This window comes from Gymnoscopelus microlampas (assembly GCF_963454915.1).
Source record: "Gymnoscopelus microlampas genome assembly, chromosome: 21".
Lineage (NCBI taxonomy): Eukaryota > Metazoa > Chordata > Actinopteri > Myctophiformes > Myctophidae > Gymnoscopelus > Gymnoscopelus microlampas.
In genome coordinates, this window is record NC_139958.1 from 9,863,801 (window position 1) to 9,884,513 (window position 20,713).

General features: G+C 42.6%; 1 protein-coding gene and 1 long non-coding RNA gene across 2 annotated transcripts in view; both read left to right on the forward strand.

Annotated features, from left to right (window-relative positions):
* LOC311037530 overlaps positions 1 to 20,713 on the forward strand; it is a 439,052-nt gene that overhangs the window by 314,519 nt on the left and 103,820 nt on the right. The window lies entirely within an intron of this gene.
* Positions 1 to 20,713, forward strand: part of wdr7 (WD repeat domain 7) — a 165,434-nt gene that overhangs the window by 43,435 nt on the left and 101,286 nt on the right. The window contains exons 19-21 of the mRNA XM_084046715.1: positions 6,087 to 6,181; positions 16,390 to 16,508; positions 18,333 to 18,456. Of these exons, the coding sequence (XP_083902841.1) occupies positions 6,087 to 6,181; positions 16,390 to 16,508; positions 18,333 to 18,456 (338 nt within the window). The remainder of the gene's footprint in view (positions 1 to 6,086; positions 6,182 to 16,389; positions 16,509 to 18,332; positions 18,457 to 20,713) is intronic.

Here is a 20,713-nt window from a genome sequence, read left to right on the forward strand (position 1 = left end):
TTCACTAGGTATACAAAAAGGACATCTCTCCCCAATGCTAGGAGGATGCAGGAGTGCTTTGTGTCTTTGTGGAGCTAGCTGTCCCCCACTGGAGATCAGCTTTTTATGTTTTTAATGTACCAGCAGTAAGGAATAAAATAAAGACGATACGTGAAGTAAAAAAAACTCAATTTGACGCCTTCCTCCCTGAGACACTGTATGGCACCTGTTAATCAGAAAGAGAGAGAGTGCAGGGAATGAGAGACACTGTCGTTCCACAAAGTATAAAGAATGATAAATTACATTTTAGAAAAATCTTGAAAGTGAGAACCACTGATTTATAAGGCATTTGTAGAATTTGGCCTCAGGTCTTATAATGGGTTAATACCACCTGTAAGTACCTCTGTGTACCCCAAGGGGTACCCCCATGTGAGAATAACTGGTCTAGGAACACACACACACACACACACACACACACACACACACACACACACACACACACACACACACACACACACACACACACACACACACACACACACACACACACACACACACACACACACAAAAAGAGGTGAAGGTGATTGTTTGGTTTGTGTGGGAGCTGTGAATGATTTAACATGAGTGGCCATGACTGGCCTTCAGTACCTCAATACCTCCATGACCATTTCATCAACTGTTGAACCTCCGAGCATGGGCCCTGGCAGAAGATAAACGAGAGAGCGAGGGAGAGAGAGGGGGAGAGAGAGAGACTGATGGAGGGGAAGAGTGGCAGGGAGAGACAAAGAAATGGAGAAGGAGAGTGGCTCTGAAAGAAGGTGAACGGGAGACAGGAAAATGAGAGAGAAGCGGAGATGGATGGAAAATGGGAGATGAGGGAGATAATGGGAAGGAGAGAGAGAGGACACTGACAGAGGAGTGAGAGAGACAACGAGGGAGGCAAGGAGAGAGATTAACCTATTAAGACCTGAGACAAATGCCTTCGAAATCACAACTATTCAACATTTTTCAAACACGTTCAAGATTTAACACATTCTCTGCCAGATATGAATTAATTTATTCATCCACCTCTGCCAGCGTTTTTACCTTATTTTGACGATCCACTGAGAGCCACGGAAGCCACGATGTGGACACGGATGTAAAAACAAAAGCTGTGTAGGGGAGGGGGAGGGGCAGGGTCTCTTCTATCCACTGGAACCAAAACATTTTAACCACGATCGTCCGTTCTGTTGTTATCGGCAGTTGAATATGGCTCGTTTTCACAAAAAAAAACGCAGTCTGGGAGAAGACATCCGAGCTAGATGTGTTTTTCTACATCTCATAACATGGGAGTGGATGGACTGACTTTTTATGTGACATCAAAGGTTAAGGAAGAGCGCCCTCTAGCGTAATTAAATTAAAAAGACGTATTCGTCCTTGGCAGGCATTGTGTTAAATGTTCAAAAATAGCAGATGTACAAGCTCGCAGCGCGGCACGAAGTGACGCGCTGCGAGCTTGTACATCTGCTGTTTTTGAATAGCCAACGCTACAATGACACGGATGCTTTCCTGATTTTAATGGGTTAAGAGAGGTAGAAGGAGAATGGGGGAGAGAGAGAGGGGAAACGGAACAGTTGTGTGTGTACAAACGAATAACGGGCAAACTTCTCTTCTTGTCTTCCTATCTGTCTCACAGATCTGGCGCTGAATATTTGAAGCCGTTTTGTCTTTCATGTCCCCCATCTCACATTTATGACAGTAGAACAGCTCCCTGCCCCCCATCTCACATTTATGACAGTAGAACAGCTCCCTGCCCCTTCACTGGACTTGGGAAAACAAAGTTACCGGTGCGATATCAATTAACAATAGCATTTTAGCGTTTGATCTCGGCAGAAATGCATTCCGTATGCAGTGCGATATACCATGCGATGCGAGGGTTTGGATTAGCCGACACCAACTCAGGAGGACTCCTTGGATTGCCACCCTCCGCTTCTTTTTATTCAGCATCAGCGGTGGGGGAACGTAATTAAGTACATGTACTCGAGTACTGTACTTACGTAACATTTTGGGGTACTTTTACTTTACTGGAGTATTTCCACATTTCTATACCTTTTACTTCTACTCCACTACATCTCAGAGACAAATATTGTACTTTTACTCCACTACAATTAGTTGAAAACTTAAGTTAATAGCTACTTTGTAGATTTTGATTATTATTACAACGCATAGAGCTACCTCAGCCCTATTTAAACTTAGGCTATTTGAATATATCCGATCTACAAGCTCACAACACGTCACAATGCGACGCGTTGTGAGCTTGTAGATCTGCTATTTTCAAAAGATTTTCTTTTCATTTAATGATAACTTGAAACATTCTGCATAATGAGTACTTATACTTTTGATGCTTAAAGTAAATGTGATGCCAACACTTCTGTAGTTTTACTCAAGTAAATTTTGATAACCAGACTTTTTACTTGTAACAGTGTTTCTACATTGCAGTATAGATACTTTTACTTAAGTAAAAAAAAAGAGTACTTTTTCCACCACTGAGCATCAGGGTCCGGGCGCTCTGCAGTGTTGCTGGCTCCACTGTCACGGCCCAGTGTGTCCACATAGGTGGTACGCCCCCTTCCCCTCCTAAGCTGTGCCTTTGGTTGGCTCCCACCGTATCAGTGGGCTCTATATCAGTTCCAGTGCCCAGTCAGCCTCATACTTCATTCTCTGACCTTGTCCGTGACCCGCATTACGTCCCCCCCCCCCCCCCCGTCTCTGGTGTGGTCCTCCCATGTGACCAGTGTTGATTTCGTCGACTAAAACTATGACGAAAAATGTTCGTCGACTACCTTTTTTCACTGAAACTAGATAAAAACTAAATAAAAACTAAGCTATGATGACTAAGACTAAATATATTGACAATTTAGTCAACAAGTAAAAACTAGACTAAAATGTTTGGGAGAGTCTTGTGGAGAAGAGAATCAGTAGAACTAAGACACGTGATTTTATGTTTGGTTGCACTCTGGTGTTGCGCTCTGAAAATAGCAGATCTACAACAAGCTCACAAAGCTTGTAGATTGCCTATTTTCAGCATGCAACCAAGTGTAAAATCAGCCATTATGACGCCATCAAGGCACCGCCAAAATTAAATGTATTCGACTAAATGAACTTTAGATTTAGTCGACTATAATCTAATGACATCACTCTACTAAAAGTAGACAAAAACTAAAATGATCTAGATGACTAAAACTAAATCAAAAGTTGCTGTCAAAATCAACAGTGCACGTGACATCAAGTGCCATTCGTAGCATTCTTGTGTAGGGCCTTCTCCCACTCTACTGTGAGCGTCCATGTCTCGCCCCCATACAGCTAGTGCTGATTCTACTGTTGCCAGGAACAGACATGTCTTGAGGTCATCTCCATCTCCACTACTTTAACTAAGAATAAAATAATATGTAACTGTGCAGAAGGAAGCACAGTGGCTGAGAGCTACAAAATTATGTACGTGAATTTATGATGTATGCCCCCCCCCCCACCCCATTCGATGGCACGTGTGCCTGTTTCAGGAACCAGTTGTTCCTATATAGTGCTATATGAAAATGCACAACGTGTTCCTCTGGTACAGAGATGTACCCGAACACTGGTACAAAGATTATATCTGTGCACCCAGCGCCACAAACAGCTGTGCGACCACGCACCAAGTTTAACCCCTTAACAGGGACGTGCACAGATAGACTCTAGGTGGTGCTAGAGCACCTGCCCTTTGCCGTCTTGACCAGAAGTGCCCTTTTGAAAAAAAAGAGTTTACAGCAGGGGTCTTCAACAGGGGGTCCGGGACCCCTAGGGGGTCCTCAGAGTTACTACAGGGGGTCCGCCAAATCTTTATGTGATATGATTTTTCTTTTTACCATAACCACTCGAAACCTAGCATCCCTTTTCTGAGGAGAACTTTAGCCAAAAATAGCAGATCTACAAGCCCACAGCGCCTCGCGCTGCGAGGCGTTGTGGGCTTGTAGATCGGCTATTTTTGGCAAAGAGGTATAGGTGTAGAGGGAAAAAAGAGCAGACCAAGTTTTTAAAAAAAGTATAATTTACTTGAGCACCTGCCCCTCAAAATGTCTTTGCACGCCACTGCCCCTTAATGAAGAGGCTAGAGTGTTTACTGTGAGACGAGACCTTTTCGGACGAGCGATAACCTCTCTCCCTCTCTCTCTCTCTCCCTCTCTTTCTCTCTACGGCTTTGAGAGACGGAGAGAGGGAGAGCGAGAGAGCGATAAAGAGAATCAGAGAGAAAGCGAGAGAAGTTAATGTAGGCTACATTTTAAGTTGTACGACTGGATTATTGGCACAAGGAATTAATAATCAGACTTTGAAGATTACAGAGAGAGAGTTTGAATGACAGAAATCCGTTCAGAATTACGTGCGGTGTAAGACCTGAGCATTCCCAGTGGGTGCTCGCTGTCTCCCGTGGGTGCTCGCGCCCCCGAGCCAGAGCCACCCATGGGATCGGTGCCTATGGATCAAGCGGTTTTAGAACTACAGCCTATATTGAATGATTTGTTTCTGTAATCTTTCTTAGTTCTTAGAAATGTGGTTCTAATATTTATTCTGCCTCACACGAAAGGCACAACTGATATGTGTTACGTATGGCTCATTACTGGGCAGTGTATCTTAAACACTAAAAAGCAATTGCTTGAACAAGTTTTGACTTTGGCACAATAAAAAACATGTCAAATCAACTAAATACAAAGGATTTCATTTATTTGCTTCTTGCGAAGACAGAAATGTAAATACGCCCTAGAGGGACTGAAACACTAAAATGCTAAAACAACCATGACCAGGTAATTAAGAAAATGTTGCTATATCAGTGGTGCTGATAGGACCCCCAAAATTGTATGTATTATATGTTGATATTATGATATAGCAACATAAGGTTTTCAGAAAACTTTTAGGATTTAGACGACATTTGTAGATGCGTTCCCGGATTGAATGGGTTAAAACGATCTTTAATGGCTTGAGGATGGGCTTATAGTGTATGTTTGCTGCATAAACAAAGGGTCCATATAGAAAACACCATGAGCTCACACCTGTACAGCCGCTCGTTTTATTGCACGCACTTATCAGGCTGTTCTTGTCTAAAGGTTTGTTACCATCGTGTGTGTGTGTGTGTGTGTGTGTGTGTGTGTGTGTGTGTGTGTGTGTGTGTGTGTGTGTGTGTGTGTGTGTGTGTGTGTGTGTGTGTGTGTGTGTGTGTGCGTGTGCGTGCGCGTGCGTGCCTGCACCTGTTACCACAGGCATGAATGACTGAACGTGTAATTTGGGTGTCTTGCGTTCTGGGTCCTAATGGCCCTCTATTTACTCTCACTTGAGACTGTCTCTCCTCTGTTCTCCTCTTCTCTTTTTTCTTCAACTCTCCTTTTATCCTCTTTTCTCCTTTCCTCTCCTCTATTCTCCTCCTTTCTCCTCTCCTCTTTTAGATATACCTTTTGTACCTGTTTCGTACCTCTGTTCTTGTACAGTATGTATGTATTATGCTCTGTTTTCCCTGGGTATATGTACTCCATTGTCATTTATTTTGTTTTTATGTGTTTTCTGTGGGGACTGCGGGTATAAATTAGCATCTTTGCTAAATACGGTGTATTTACATTACATTGATATACATGTGTTGTTCAACCCATTAAGACCTGGGACGCATCTGTGTCACTTTTTGGTTTGAGCTAAAAAAGCATTATTTTACACTTTGGCTATTCAAAAATAGCAGATCTACAAGCTCATAGCGCGGCACCGAGTGTCGCGCTATGAGCTTGTAGATCTGCTATTTTTGAAAAATCGAGAAAATGTGTGCAAGTTACTATATTTATATTCTTTTAAAGCGAACATTTTTAACTCAAATCTTTGCTTCTGGGGGGTCCCTGGAACAACATGTTTTGAGATGGGGGTCCGCGGCCAAATACATGTCATTTTGGGGGTCCTTGACATGAAAAAGTTTCTATATCGGCACCACTGATATACATTAGAAACATAAAAGTAAAGTCTCTCTCCTCTACTCTTCCTCTTCCTGTCCTGCTTAAATATTTCATGTCCTCCTCTTTGTGCCCCCCCCTGTCCCCCCCCCCCCCCCCCCCGTCCCACAGACCTCCCAGACCAGGCACACCAGAGACCCCTCGCAGGATGTCGTCCTCCCCGGCCCAGCCTTCAAACCCGGCCGCCCAGGCTCAGATCAAACAAGGTAAAGTACAAAAGGAGGCGCGCTGGGTTCATCACGCCCCGGGGGCCTCCAGCAGGGAGGAGGAGGAGGAGGAGGAGAACAGGGGGGAGGAGGAGGATAAGAAGAAGGGGAGGGTGGGGGGCGATGGCGGGAGTGACAAGAGGAGGGCTAAAGCCCCATTTATGTTCCGTCGCACCGTGGTGCCGTGCACCGAAAATAGCCGATCTCCAAGCTCACGCCGAGCCACGTTAACGGCACGTTTTGAGCTTGGAGAAATGGAGATTGGCTATTTTCGCCGCCCGGCGGACAATAAATTAAGCATAAAGGGAAAGAGAGGGGGCGTTTGCATGGATAACTGCTTGCTGTTATATAGCCCACACAGGTCAGAAGAAAGAAAATCCACAAGAAGGACGCGGTTTGTTTTATTTTTTTATGTTAAGTTGATGGAGGTTTGTACAAGCCTTTTAACTCTTTCACTGCATCGCCCACTGCCAGCGATTTTTTGGTTTTCCTCTCCTTTTCAACTAGTCACAGAATGTTTATCTCCAGTATGACCAATCCCCTGACGGTTGCTAAACACGGAGGGTTTCACTCTGCTTCCGCGAGAAGAGAACAAAAATGTCATCGCGACCCCCCCCGTTCTAGGCCAGTGGTTTTCAACCTTTTTCATGCCAAGGATCCCTAAATTGATATACATTTGGCGGCGGACCCCCAGCTGAAAATGTTTTGTGCCAGGGACCCCCAGAAACAAAGATTTGAAAAAACCTAGCCAAAGCTACTGTAAGTGGTTAAAATGATTGTGACGCTATGTTAACTCATTTTGCTGGGGGACCCCCTGGTACCCCCACAGGGACCACTGGTTGAAAACCACTGTTATAGGCCGTTGAAAATAGTCTCGTCAAAAATGCATAGCAAAACACAGGAGGCGAGATGCGGTCGATTTCCCAAAGACGTTAACCAGGAAGTCGATGGAGCAGTAAATCTTGGGATCACGTGATCTCCTGGTTCTGTGTGCATCTGGGGGGGATGAAATGGTCACTCATGGGATAGCAAAGAGCGCCATCTAGTGGAAACACCAAAAAACTCAAAAAGTTGTAAAAGTTGTCCGTAGCAGGGTGGGCCTATGGAAAAAAAAGTCTTCAAAATCGTCTTTGGCAGTGAATGAGTTAAAGGGTGATATGTTTGTTTTTGTAAGGGTGATTTGTTTTTTTTTGTTTTTGGTCATAGTAGTACTGTTGCCAGCACAGTACTGAGCTTTTTCTTTTAGGAATGTATTGTTATTGCTTAATATTAATATAATGAACTGTGGCAGTGTTTTATAAGGGACCAGTAGGTGAGCTAATAGGAGGACAGTATGAGAGAGAGAGAGAGAGAATTGTAGAAACATGATAGAAAGTAACTTTGTTCCCAGTTTTATCTCCATCTTATGAGATAAAGCCCCTGAAAAAGAACTCCTGCCTAAAGTGTCTTAAATAGTAGCGGCTACATGATATCCAGTCTGTCAGAACTTCCTGTACTCTGTGTACTTGGGGGTTTAGCCATTTTGGGCAGTAGTTCTTGTCCAGTCTTAGATAGAAACAGTGGTGGACACTAAGTAAGTACATTTACTTGAGTACTGTACTTAAGTACATTTGTGGAGTATTTGTTTTTTGTTTGTTTATACGCTACATTTTAAATATAAATCTTGTACTTTTGACTCCACTACATTTCTAGGAAGTGACTCTTGGGAACGAAACTTACAAAAACATATCATGCATTAGCCACTTAAGCCCTATTAAAAAAAAACAGGGCTTAGGAAAATAGCCGATCTACAAGCTCATAGGGCGTTGCAGTGTGACACGTTCTGAGCTTGTAGATCTGCTATTTTCACTATTTTAGAAACTTTCTGACAATGTACTTGGTAATTTGTGCTTTTTAATTCTGGAGTATTTACTTGAGGACATACTTTGTCCACCACTGGATAGAAAGCGATTTGGTGTCCTGTTCCGTCTCCTCTTTTGTCTGTGAATGAAGCGTCTCTTCTTCTCTGATAATACGTCTGATGAAAGAGGACCTGTGGTGTTGAGCGGGCTCTCTTCTTCTCTGACTAAATAACATGAAGGAACAAGGAAGGGCTTTTAACCAACGCCGCCACAATCACCATACAGCTGAATGTTGCAGGAGATAATCACACGCACGCACACACACACGCACACACACGCACACAAACCACACGTCACACAAACACATATGGACACTTGCACACACACCTGCTTATGTACAGACCCAGACAAAGTCCCCAACACACACACACACACACACACACACACACACACACACACACACACACACACACACACACACACACACACACACACACACTCAGTCGACCACACATTCACACACAGTTTTCATTAACTCTCACAAACGCACATGCATACACGCACACAAATCAAACACACGTGTGTGTGTGTGTGTGTGTGTGTGTGTGTGTGTGTGTGTGGGAGGGGCGCACAGGGCTATTGTACCTCCATAATGTAGGCGGAGTGTGACAGGCGTGTGTTTGCTGGTGTCCTCATTCATGCCACACGCCTATTCACCACCTTTTCAGAGGGAAACGCTCTGCGCTGACCTCTGAAACGCCTCGCTTAACCCCCCCCCCCCCAAACCCTCCCTCCTCCCTGAGCCCCCGCCTCTCTGAAGCGCCTCGCTTAGCCCCCCTTCACGAGACCCCCAGACCCCCCCTCCCTGCACCTCCTCTATTAACCTCCATCCTGAACCCCTTCTATGAACCCCCCCCCCCCCCCCCCTGCCTGAACTTAATCTATTAACCACTGGAAAGCCGCATCCATATTCTTCTGGAAGGGGGGGGGGGGGGGCAACATTAGCCAAAAAACGGCTGCTCTGTGAGCTTGTAGATCGGCTATTTTTTGGGCGAAGAGATTTGGTGTAGATGGTCAAAGTACTCAAGTTTAAGTGGTTTAAGTCAGTGGTTCTGAAACCTTTTCATGACAAGGACCCCCAAATTAATATGTATTTGGCTGTGGACAACCATCTGAATTTTTTTTGTCAGGGACCCCCAGAAGAGAAGATTTGTGTTAAAAGCAATGTTTGAGATTCTTCCAGATGTGTTTTTTTTCCAGAAAATAGCAGATGGACAAGCTAATGTATGAGCTTGTATATCTGCTACTTTTTTGAAGAATCGTGAAAATGTGTACAAATCTTTGAATATATATATATATCATCTTTTTTTAAAGTGAACATTTTTAACTCAAATCTTTGCTTCTGGGGGATTCTACAAATGTCTTCTAAATCATAACAGTTTTTTTTAAAAGTTTTTTTTTACTGATGTTGCTATAATCCGTGGTTTCCACGTCAAAATGATGTATTTGGCCCCCCATCTCAAGATATTTCGCCCCTCCAGAAGCAAAGATTGGAGTTACAAATGTTAAAATAATTGTTAAAGTGGTTATACACAGACAGACGCTTCCCCGGTTTGAATGGCTTAATTCAATTAAGCCATAAAACGATACAGTAGATCGATGCAGTTACTGTATCGTTACGGGCCTACTTAATTGGCATCACCTGGTGTCACAGGTGATTTGTGTGATGCTGAAGTATGATCAAGTAGGGCAACCGACAGCAACGATATATTTCTTTCCTCTCTCTACTCTCTCTCTCTCTCCTTCTCTGTCTCTGTGTTTGCCAGCCTTCTCATCATTGTTTGCATGGCTTTAGCCCACTGCCTGCACACTGGCCAAATGGTCTCCTCTACTCCCTACTCCGTCTTCTCTTTTCTTTCTTTCTTTCTTTCTCTCTTCCTGTGTATCACCACTCTTTAGCTGACTTTAATGTTGCTTTAACCGTTTTTCTATGGTGTCTTTGTAATCTCTGTTTGTTTCCCTCTGACTGTTATTACTGTAAATGTAACTGAAATGTTGGCAGGGTTCCCACTGTAATGAAATTCCTGCAAATATTTTGAAATTAGAAAAACAGTTTTCCAGGCCTGGAAAAGGTTTGGAATTAATATTTGGCTATAGTCTCTATTGTGTGGAAACCTCATATGTCCAAAACTGTTAATTTTCAGGATTCAAATTCTAAAATGGCAAAAGTAGCAGATCTACAAGTTCGAAACGCGTCGCTTCGCGCCGCGTTTCGAGCTTGTAGATCTGCTACTTTTGATGCTTCTGTGTGACGCTGTATGATTGACAAAAAAACTAAGTTACAATATGGAGATAAGAGGTTTCTGCAGCAACAAAATACATTGTTGTTGTCTAACATTACGTGAAAGATGGGTAAAATGTGGTAAAATGCAGTGCTACTTGATACGTTGTTAGCTTGTAGATCTGTTCTTTTAATCACGTGACACCTTCACTCGAGTCTGTCTCGGGCATTGATGGCACACTGGTTTAAGAGTCTCATTATTGCACTGTATGATTTCTATAGTCCTGGAAATGGGGTAAAATCATTTGGAAAAGTTATGGAAAAGTTTAGAAAAGTCTTGTTAAAAGTGTGTGGGAACCCTGTATTGGGCTCACATTCATATTGAGGACACGTTTTGTTCTCATGGGGGTTTTGGTGGTTCAGTTCATGAATTTGTAATCCTGTGCTGTATGTCTGTTTGTCTATTTGTATAGAACTTGTGTGAAATATCGAGAAGATATTTGATATCTTTATGATGTCATGTATACAGTATTTATATACGTGCATAAATGCATCCATTGTACTTTGGTGCTTTTGTGTTTTAGCATTTTTGTATAAATGGTATGTAGATGTTATTTTTTTTGTTATAATTATAACAATACGTTTTATTCTGTAAATACGACATGCTATGATAACATATGATGTGTAATTTAATTTGTCATATTTTCAAATGACACAGTATACTGTGAATGTTAATGAAGATAAGCTCTGAAAATCAAGTCATGGATTCCTTTTAAATGGTTTCAGGGTCTCATTCAGGTTAAGTTCATTGTCATGTTCCATTTAAAGTATTAGATTACATTCATCACCGATATAAGTAGAAAGAGTAGGTCAAAGTAAAAAGAAAATCGTTTAAAAAAAAAGTTTTAACACATACTGTTTTTATTCAGTTAAATAGGCTATGGAAGACTGTGATAGCTATATATTAATTAATGTCATTATTATGTAGTAGTTAGCTATTCTTATTTAATGTATTTAATAAACGTACCTTATTAGTTGTTTTAAATCTTCCCCTCCTGCTCAGGAACAGGATCTCTCTCTCTCTCTCTCTCTTTCTCTTGCTCTTGCTCTTCCTCTCTCTCTAACAGCTGTTAATCATCTCTCCTCAAAGTGCTTGCTGGGGAAATAACAAGTTTGCCTTTCCGTCTGTCCTTTCTTTTAACTTTCGATGTCCTTCACTTCTTTCTTTCTTTCTGTCTTTCCTTCTGTCTGTCTGTCTGTCTGTCTCTTTCTTTCCTCCTCTCGTTTTGTCTCCGACTCATTCCTCCTTGTATTATTTATCGATGGAATTTATTATTTATTATTAATTAAATGTTTCATTTCTCCTTTCACATATGTTTTCGCGCTCCTGCTTTCTGTCGTGTATTTCCGTCTGCTCTGGTGTTAATTTATGAATTCATTTATATTGTATATTTTACCCCCCCCCCCTCTCTCTTCCATCATATTCTTTTAACACCTTCCTCCCTTCTTTGACCGTTGTTTCTCTTTCTCTCCTCTCTTCCTCTTCTCTTTTTTTTTGCAAGCTGCTGCAGCTTCTTCTTCTACTACTACTGCCCAGGGGGGATCAGGGCCCCCTGGGGGGGTCCTCTCTCAGGGGGTCCCTGGATCCCCTGGCCTGGGCCAAGCTTCATATAGTTTCCCCTCAGTCAACGAAGGTACTGATTGGCTGGCTGGCTGCCGCTGCTTTAGGGATCACATGACTCTCGTACACCTCACAACCAATCACACACATCCAGTGTCTCTGTCTGTCTGTCTGTCTCTGTCTCCCCGTCTCTATTTGTCTGTCTGTCTCTGTTTCATCTGATCTCTCTGTTTGGGTCTTACACTCTCTTCTCTCTGTCTCCCTGTCTCTCTCTCTTTGTCTCTCTATTGTTCTGTATTTGTATTTATACTTCATTGTACGACGGTATCACTTTCCAAAATCAGCCGATCTACAAGCCCACAACGCGTCGCATCGTGAGCTTGCAAAAAAGGTTGTTTTCGGCAAGCGGCACCGTCGTACATCTCTTCTGTTCCTTTTTAAATTCTCAATATCTTTAATTACCGCCTTGCCCTTTCTCTTCCCTTTCTTCTCACTCTCTTTCTCTCCGTCTCTCGTTCTCTCCGTCTCTCTTTCTCTCTGGCTGGGAGACTCTTCCACAAACACACAGGGCGAAACTGCGTAACTGACGGAGGCAGCCGAAGGCCTCGTCAGCCGGATTAACGTAATCTTTTCGTGTTCCACAGAACGGTACAGGACAATGCAGTGCTCACATTATAACAAAGTCTGAAATAAATGCACTGTACACTATAAAAATACACAGCAACAGCCCAAGACTTTGCTGAGCTGGGCAGACTGGCACCGTGAGTTACATTGATACTGTAAGTGAACTATTACTGCAAATAATTGTACAGAAGCATAAAAATATGTGTAGGTACAACATACTGTATGTAAACATCGTACACAATATGTGTAGACATAGCATCTGGTCTGGTCTACTACAGCTAGAGAGAGTGATGAAATCGGCACACTGTTTAGAATGCATAAAGTGCAGTACAACGTTCCGACCTGAAATGGTCCAAGACTCAGTTTCAGGCTTTCAAAACTTATTTTCAAACTTCTTTCAAACCTGCAAATTGCAACTTTGATGGGGGTGTGCCTGGTACAGTAGCTCGACCAGTTAGTGCATTGAGTAGTAAACCAATGTTTTGCTTGTGATGTTCAAAAATGTTCAAAAATAGCAGATGTACAAGCTTGCATGCTATGTCTGCAATTTTTTGAATAGCCAACGCAAAAATCTAAAATGACACGGATGCTTTCAACGGTAGTAATGGGTTAACGCCATAGTCCATGAAGGGTCTCCTCTTTCTCTCTCTCTGTCTGTATTTCTCTCTTTCCTTTGCACTTTCTCACATCAGTCAAGCACTCTTCTCTTATTCCCGTTAGCGTCTTATCCCAGATGTCTGTCTGTCTGTCTGTCTGTCAATATGTCTAACTGTCAGCCTGTCTGTCAATCAATCTGTCTGTCTGCTAATCTGTCTGTCTGCCTTCCAGGGCTGGGTTCAACTCCCTTTTCACCTGAGTTGTCTTAAGTTTACCACTTAAATACTGCAAGACAATCATTAGAATTGTTCTATATGATTCCAGTGTATTGCATTGTGTTGTGTTGTGTTATGTTCTATTCTGTTGTGCTTCTGTCATTGTAGGTGAAAATAAAATAAATAAAAAAGTTTAACGTTTAAGACATTTTGAAAGAGAATTGACCCCCAGCCCTGGGGTCCTGGTTTTTGTTGAGTTCTCTCTCACAGTTTTGACTTCTGTGCTGTCCAGTCTACAGTAGTTCTGTCTGTCTGTCTGTCTGTCTGTCTGTCTGTCTGTCTGTCTGTCTGTCTGTCTGTCTTTGTGCCTGTGTGTCTATCCTGACAGTTTGTTACCAACTCTTGTTTGCATGCTTGCTCTTTTCACTGGAGGTGATGGGGAGTATGTTAAATATATACATGAATAACACATACTTAAACAAATAAATAAGTAGCTGGATTGAGCCTGGCTGAGCGTAAGATATATTTTCTAAATTGACCTAACCACCAAATACCTGGTGGACAATCAGAATTCCCTTCATGTTCAGGCCAGACATAATATACATATTTTACTTGTACTTGACATAAAAGGATAATTTAACAAATCTTGTGTATTTATGTGTAGAAGGAGCATTTCTCTTTGACACCCCATTCCCTCTTGGCAAAATGATTTATCTTTATGTCTTCTTTTAAAAAACAACTTGGACATTCTTCCTTTGGTAAAATGTTCAGATGTATGTAATGCAGTCTTTTGCCTTTCGCATTTGCTGTTTTATTTTATTTTTTCTCTTTTCTTTAACGGATTCCCAATTTCAAACGAATGTCCTCATCCTCCTTTTTTTGTGGTTGTAGGAAAAGTGCCTTTTAAAACCAGCAATTCTTTATTTTTTTATATTTTTGTAAAAAAAAGAATGTCAACAATGTGTTTCTTTACTAAGTAAATGCAAGAAAGACAAAGCAAGCATGCTCACAGAGCTTCATTCCTTGGTAGACGTTCTGGCTTTGTTGTTCTAGAACCCTCCCAGCTATAGGTTCTAGAATGCTTCATGATGTCCTTTAGAGACGTAAAAATGGCAGCCTTTAAAACACGTCTTGTTCACACATATTCGTTCTCAAACGTGTGGTCAGTGTCCGAACAGAAGCCTTAAACCTTGATTTATGCTCCGCCACGTCGCGTTCTGAGCTTGTAGATAGGCAAAGTTTTGGTTTGTGACACCATCATACAGTATAAATCAGGCTTAAACTCTCCTTGGTTCAAGATGATGGCAATAATGAAGAGCATATTCTGAAAGAGAGAATTAAGCATTTATTGTTCCCAGAAAACTTCGCCCTCTACGGGGATCTGAAGGGTTGCCTTCAAAGAGACACTGACCACACGTTGTAAAGAATCTTCTCTATGGTGCTTGTTTCAAAATAAACGCAATGGTTAAGTCCTTACCCCTCTCCCCCCCCCCTCTGTACATTAATGACCGAGGTAAGTTTACATTAGTCACAACCAGCAAAGAAATATTCATAGAATTTCTTTGTCGTTCATATTAGTCATTAAGCACATCCGTTGGTCTTATGCCAATTTATACGCCATTACATGACTGTGTTGCTTGTGAATGAGATCTCTCATTGTCTGCAAGCGACGCCGGTTTGTGATGGTGTGTGAATTGAACTTTATGGTATCAATGATAACTAATCAATCCATATATTGTCCTGATATATGTGAATATAAAATATTTGGTTCATGTTGAGTATCACTGTATGGAGTTCTACAGTACATAGACCCATTTTCTACTATCAAAATGTGGTGTTTTTGTTGTTTTTTGGTGGGGTAAAATATATATATATATACAGTATACGGTATATACTTAAATATATATGTATGTCTGATATTTGTAAACATCTGTGGCTCACAGAAATACAACTGGGCTGGAAGTTGAAGTGGCACCTTGATATGTTGAGTTTCTAGTATGTTGATCAAACAGAATGTCTCTGTATGATCATGTTTGTTCTGTTTACCTGTTATTCCAGTGTGACAAATTATTTTTGATTTAATCTCTTCTCATCGCTGAAATGAAAGATGGATATGTAGTTGATTTTTCTTAGTTAGCATCCTCAGTTCAAATTAAACATTATAGCTTGCTACAGCTTGCTTGCAGGTAACGCCACCATTGTTTTCAGTGGCAAATGGCGTGTTCATAAAAAAAAGAATGTTTGAGAAAAACAAATCACAATGTGACATTCTTGTTGATGAAAAACTAAAACTCACAATGTCAAGGTGTTGCTTTTTTTCTGTTTGCTAATACCTACTGTTTCCATTAGCCCATTTCCAAATTCTGGTAATGGAGTCATTTTGCACAGGAAGTGAAATGCCCTCGCCCGGGGGCTGGTGGGTTAGATAAGTTTCCATCCCTCAGTACAAGTGTTGTCATTAATGTGTTTTTGAATACTTTATTCAAACAGGTGTATACATGTGTTAGTTTGTGTCTGTGTGTGTGATTGGGGGGGGGGGGGGGTGCTGCTGCTATATGGAAACCCTTATAACTCTAGAAAGACTGTTCTACTTTTCAAGAACACCAGTCTGTTGCAATGAAAATTGCTCTTCAAGTTATTTTATGACATTCAAAACAATCCCATTGATCTAAACGTACAGTATACAAACTCAAAATCTGATGTTTGAAAGACCGCATTGGACAAAAAAAAAGAAAAGTTCAGTAAATATTTATTTTCAGATTTTGGACACCACATAAAAAGAGACAAATAAAAAGTATATTATTGTTATGTTTTCATACGGCAGTTGCATTTGTGAGTGAGGAGGACGAGACGAATAAATGTTTTATTCTTTGCTCTCCCTTGGTAGTTTTCCTGACTTGTGTCTTTGTGTTAATGTGTGTGTGTGTGTGTGTGTGTGTGTGTGTGTGTGTGTGTGTGTGTGTGTGTGTGTGTGTGTGTGTGTGTGTGTGTGTGTGTGTGTGTGTGTGTGTGTGTGTGTGTGTGTGCAGGTTGGAGTCAGCTGGCTGCCATGCACTGTGTGATGCTGCCAGACCTTCTGGGCCTGGACAAGTTCAACCCTCCTCTGCTGGAGATGCTGGCCAGGAGATGGCAAGACCGCTGTCTGGAGGTAACACCACCTTGCAGTCTTGCAGACCTTGCAAAGGCTAAAATGTAACTTAGATAGCATGTTATGTAGCCAGATGCCAGGTCATTGTTGACCTGGCATCCTATAGTGTGTGTATAGTTTCAATGTACAGGCTGATGATAGGTTCTTCCTGGTTTACGTATGTACTAGTTTATTATTACTTGCGCCAGTGAAGCAGCGCAAGTACTGTATTCAGGGCCGTCATGTCGAAAGGAGTACACAACATACTATATAGAGATATGTATATATATACATATATATATACATATATATATACATATATATATGTATATATATATATATATATATATATATATATATATATATATATGTATATATATATACATATACATTTTACTGGTGGGTTATATATATATATATATACATATGTATATATGTATATACATATGTATGTATATACATATACATATATATATACGGCGGCGTCCTAGTATTTTATAGGCACTATGCACATATGTCAAGTGAAGTCCAGCCAATCAAATTGAGCTCAGGCACTGGCATGAACAAATAGGCATAGGGACTATTGATGACATCACTATTATGTCATGAATACAAAGACCGATGCTATATATAGTGTAAAACATATTAATTCACATTAATCTCGTCCATTAATCTGGTCCTTAATAAGACATTCTTGAAAATTGAATTGAAGTTTTTGACTATATTTTAAAAATAACATTGGTTTGTTTACAATCTTTTTGTTCAGTTTTTTTTCTCAAGGCGCAAGTTAGCAATTGACAGATTGCAGTCTTGTTAGATACTATTTCTATGCATTTGATGTATTACCTTGTGTTGTCCTTGCTTACTGTAAATCGCTCTGGATTAAGAGCGTCTGCTAAATGCCTAAATTGTAACACTAACACACACACACACACACACACACACACGCGCGCGCGCACACGCACACACACACATACAGAGTATACAGTGAACTAATATTTATACTTAACCAAATGGTTATCGCCCAACCTTAACCCAATTTTTTTTACTGGTGGGTTGAATCAACATGGTCCACAGTAGTTTGGACTTAATGTTTAAATAAACAAAATATATTTCAAATTTGACCATAATAGTGGTTTTGATAAATGTCAAAATGTAACAACTTAGGTGTGAGATCATGTTTAAATGTATACATATTCACTGCCCATAATATTTGTATATACCTCGTATGACCAACAACAAAGCTCTCTGTTCAAAGCTATGCGCCAAGTCCTGTTCATTTGTGTAGGTATCCTATCTATGATTATTAATTTACCTCAAATATTTGTGGGACACGGCTGCAGGTCTCTGGCTAGAGCAAAGACTGTTAAGTTATGAAGATACACCATCCCAATTGGAGCCACTAGAGGCGACATGGTACACAAATCCTACATATAGTCTCCTAAGTGGGCAAATCTCGCGAACGTCCAATGTTGACTGCTGCTAGATCCCACGAGAGTGTGTTGCTGGGACAGAGAAATGTCGATAATAAAGTTGATTTTCTCCTGATTTGTCTCTCTGAAAAAATGTCATTTAGTGTCAAAATGTTCGGAATATTGTGTGGCTTGTGACGATCTGGTCCAATATTTAGTTCAGTGACCATGGAGCAAAAGAATGGTTCAGAAGCTGTGTTCACGTTCACTCTTCCATTGAAATGAATAGACTCCAACCTGCTTCCTAACTCCAAGCCTTACTCCAAAGGCGTCCGCCCACTTCACACAGATGGGGGAAGTAAACCGGAGATGGTGGGTCTTGCTATTTACGTCTTGGGCTACAGTTGTATTCATTTCCTCCTCCTGGTTTTAGGTGCGAGAGGCAGCCCAAGCCCTCCTATTGGCTGAGCTGAGGAGGATTGGCCAATCGGGGCGTAAGGATACCATTGACCTGTGGGCTCCGTACCTGCCTCAGTATGTGGACACTGTCAGCTCACGTAAGTACATCACACTGGTGTGTGTGTGTGTGTGTGTGTGTGTGTGTGTGTGTGTGTGTGTGTGTGTGTGTGTGTGTGTGTGTGTGTGTGTGTGTGTGTGTGTGTGTGTGTGTGTGTGTGTGTGTGTGTGTGTGTGTGTGTGTGTGAATGTATCAACATAGTTAACTCATTCAGTGCCAGACTTATTTCTGGCTGTGTTGTCCCAGTGCCAGAGCCAAAAATTCATTGTAAAAAAAAAGTGCTCAGGAGCCGAGATACAGCCTTTTTCAGTAAGGAGTTAAACAAGAAGTGAATGGAGCAGCACATTTTCAAATCATGATATCTTGGGTTCAAAACATTTTATTTTTTCGTCTTAGACGTCACGTGGCGCTCAGGGCTTAACAATGGCGATAAAAACGAATGTCTTGACTTAGACGTCATGTGGCACTGAATAAGTTAATATCATATTGTATGTCATACATGGTCAAATTTGTGTGTTCATCAGGTATCATTTATGTAAAAGAGTGTAAACGCTGACTCTACTATACCCTGTAAAAGTCATATTGATATCATTATATGTAGCCTAGTTTAAGCTGGGTAGAGAGGCGGCATGAGGCCCCTTCCCTGGTTCTTTATAAAAATAAAAAATCGCGCTACGTGTCCAGGACCCACCATGAGCACGGCCTCTGCCTTCCTGCCTCAAGGAATTTTTCCGCAGGTGTGTGGAGGGCCGACTAGGGGGTCCAATCCACCCAGCCCCGTACCCAGGATTGGGGTGCCTTAAGCTGGGTAGAGAGGCGGCATGAGGCCCCTTCCCTGGTTCTTTTTGAAAAATAAAAAATCAAGCTACGTGTCCAGGGCCCTCCGTGAGCACGGCCTCTGCCTTCCTGCCTCAAGGAATTTTTCTGCAGGTGCGTGGAGGGCCGACTGGGGGGTCCAATCCACCGAGCCCTGTACCCAGGATTGGGGTGCCTTAAGCTGGGTAGAGAGGCGGCATGAGGCCCCATCCCTGGTTCTTTTTGAAAAATAAAAAATTGCGCTACGTGTCCAGGGCCCTCCGTGAGCACGATCTCTGCCTTCCTGCCTCAAGGAATTGTTCTGCAGGTGCGTGGAGGGCCGACTGGGGGTTCCAATCCACTGAGCCCTGTACCCAGGATTGGGGTGCCTTAAGCTGGGTAGAGAGGTGGCATGAGGCCCCTTCACTGGTTCTATTTGAAAAATAAAAAATCGCGCTACGTGTCCAGGGCCCTCCGTGAGCACGGCCTCTGCCTTCCTGCCTCAAGGAATTTTCCCGCAGGTGCGTGGAGGGCAGACTGGGGGGTCCAATCCACCGAGCCCTGTACCCAGGATTGGGGTGCCTTAAGCTGGGTAGAGAGGTGGCATGAGGCCCCTTCACTGGTTATTTTTGAAAAATAAAAAATCGCGCTATATGTCCAGGGCCCTCCGTGAGCATGGCCTCTGCCGAGGAATTTTCCCGCAGGTGCGTGGAGGGCCGACTGGGGGGTCCAATCCACCGAGCCCTGTACCCAGGATTGGGGTGCCTTAAGCTGGGTAGAGAGGTGGCATGAGGCCCCTTCACTGGTTCTATTTGAAAAATAAAAAATCGCGCTACGTGTCCAGGGCCCTCCGTGAGCACGGCCTCTGCCTTCCTGCCTCAAGGAATTTTTCCGTAGGTGCGTGGAGGGCCGACTGGGGGGTCCAATCCACCGAGCCCTGTACCCAGGATTGGGGTGCCTTAAGCTGGGTAGAGAGGCGGCATGAGGCCCCTTCCCTGGTTCTTTTTGAAAAATTAAAAATTGCTCTACGTGTCCAGGGCCCTCCGTGAGCACGGTCTCTGCCTTCCTGCCTCAAGGAATTTTTCTGCAGGTGCGTGGAGGGCCGACTGGGGGTTCCAATCCACTGAGCCCTGTACCCAGGATTGGGGTGCCTTAAGCTGGGTAGAGAGGCGGCATGAGGCCCCTTCCCTGGTTCTTTTTGAAAAATAAAAAATCGCGCTACGTGTCCAGGGCCCTCCGTGAGCACGGCCTCAGCCTTCCTGCCTCAAGGAATTTTTCTGCAGGTGCGTGGAGGGCAGACTGGGGGGTCCAATCCACCGAGCCCTGTACCCAGGATTGGGGTGCCTTAAGCTGGGTAGAGAGGTGGCATGAGGCCCCTTCACTGGTTCTATTTGAAAAATGAAAAATCGCGCTACGTGTCCAGGGCCCTCCGTGAGCACGGCCTCTGCCTTCCTGCCTCAAGGAATTTTTCTGCAGGTGAGTGGAGGGCCGACTGGGGGGTC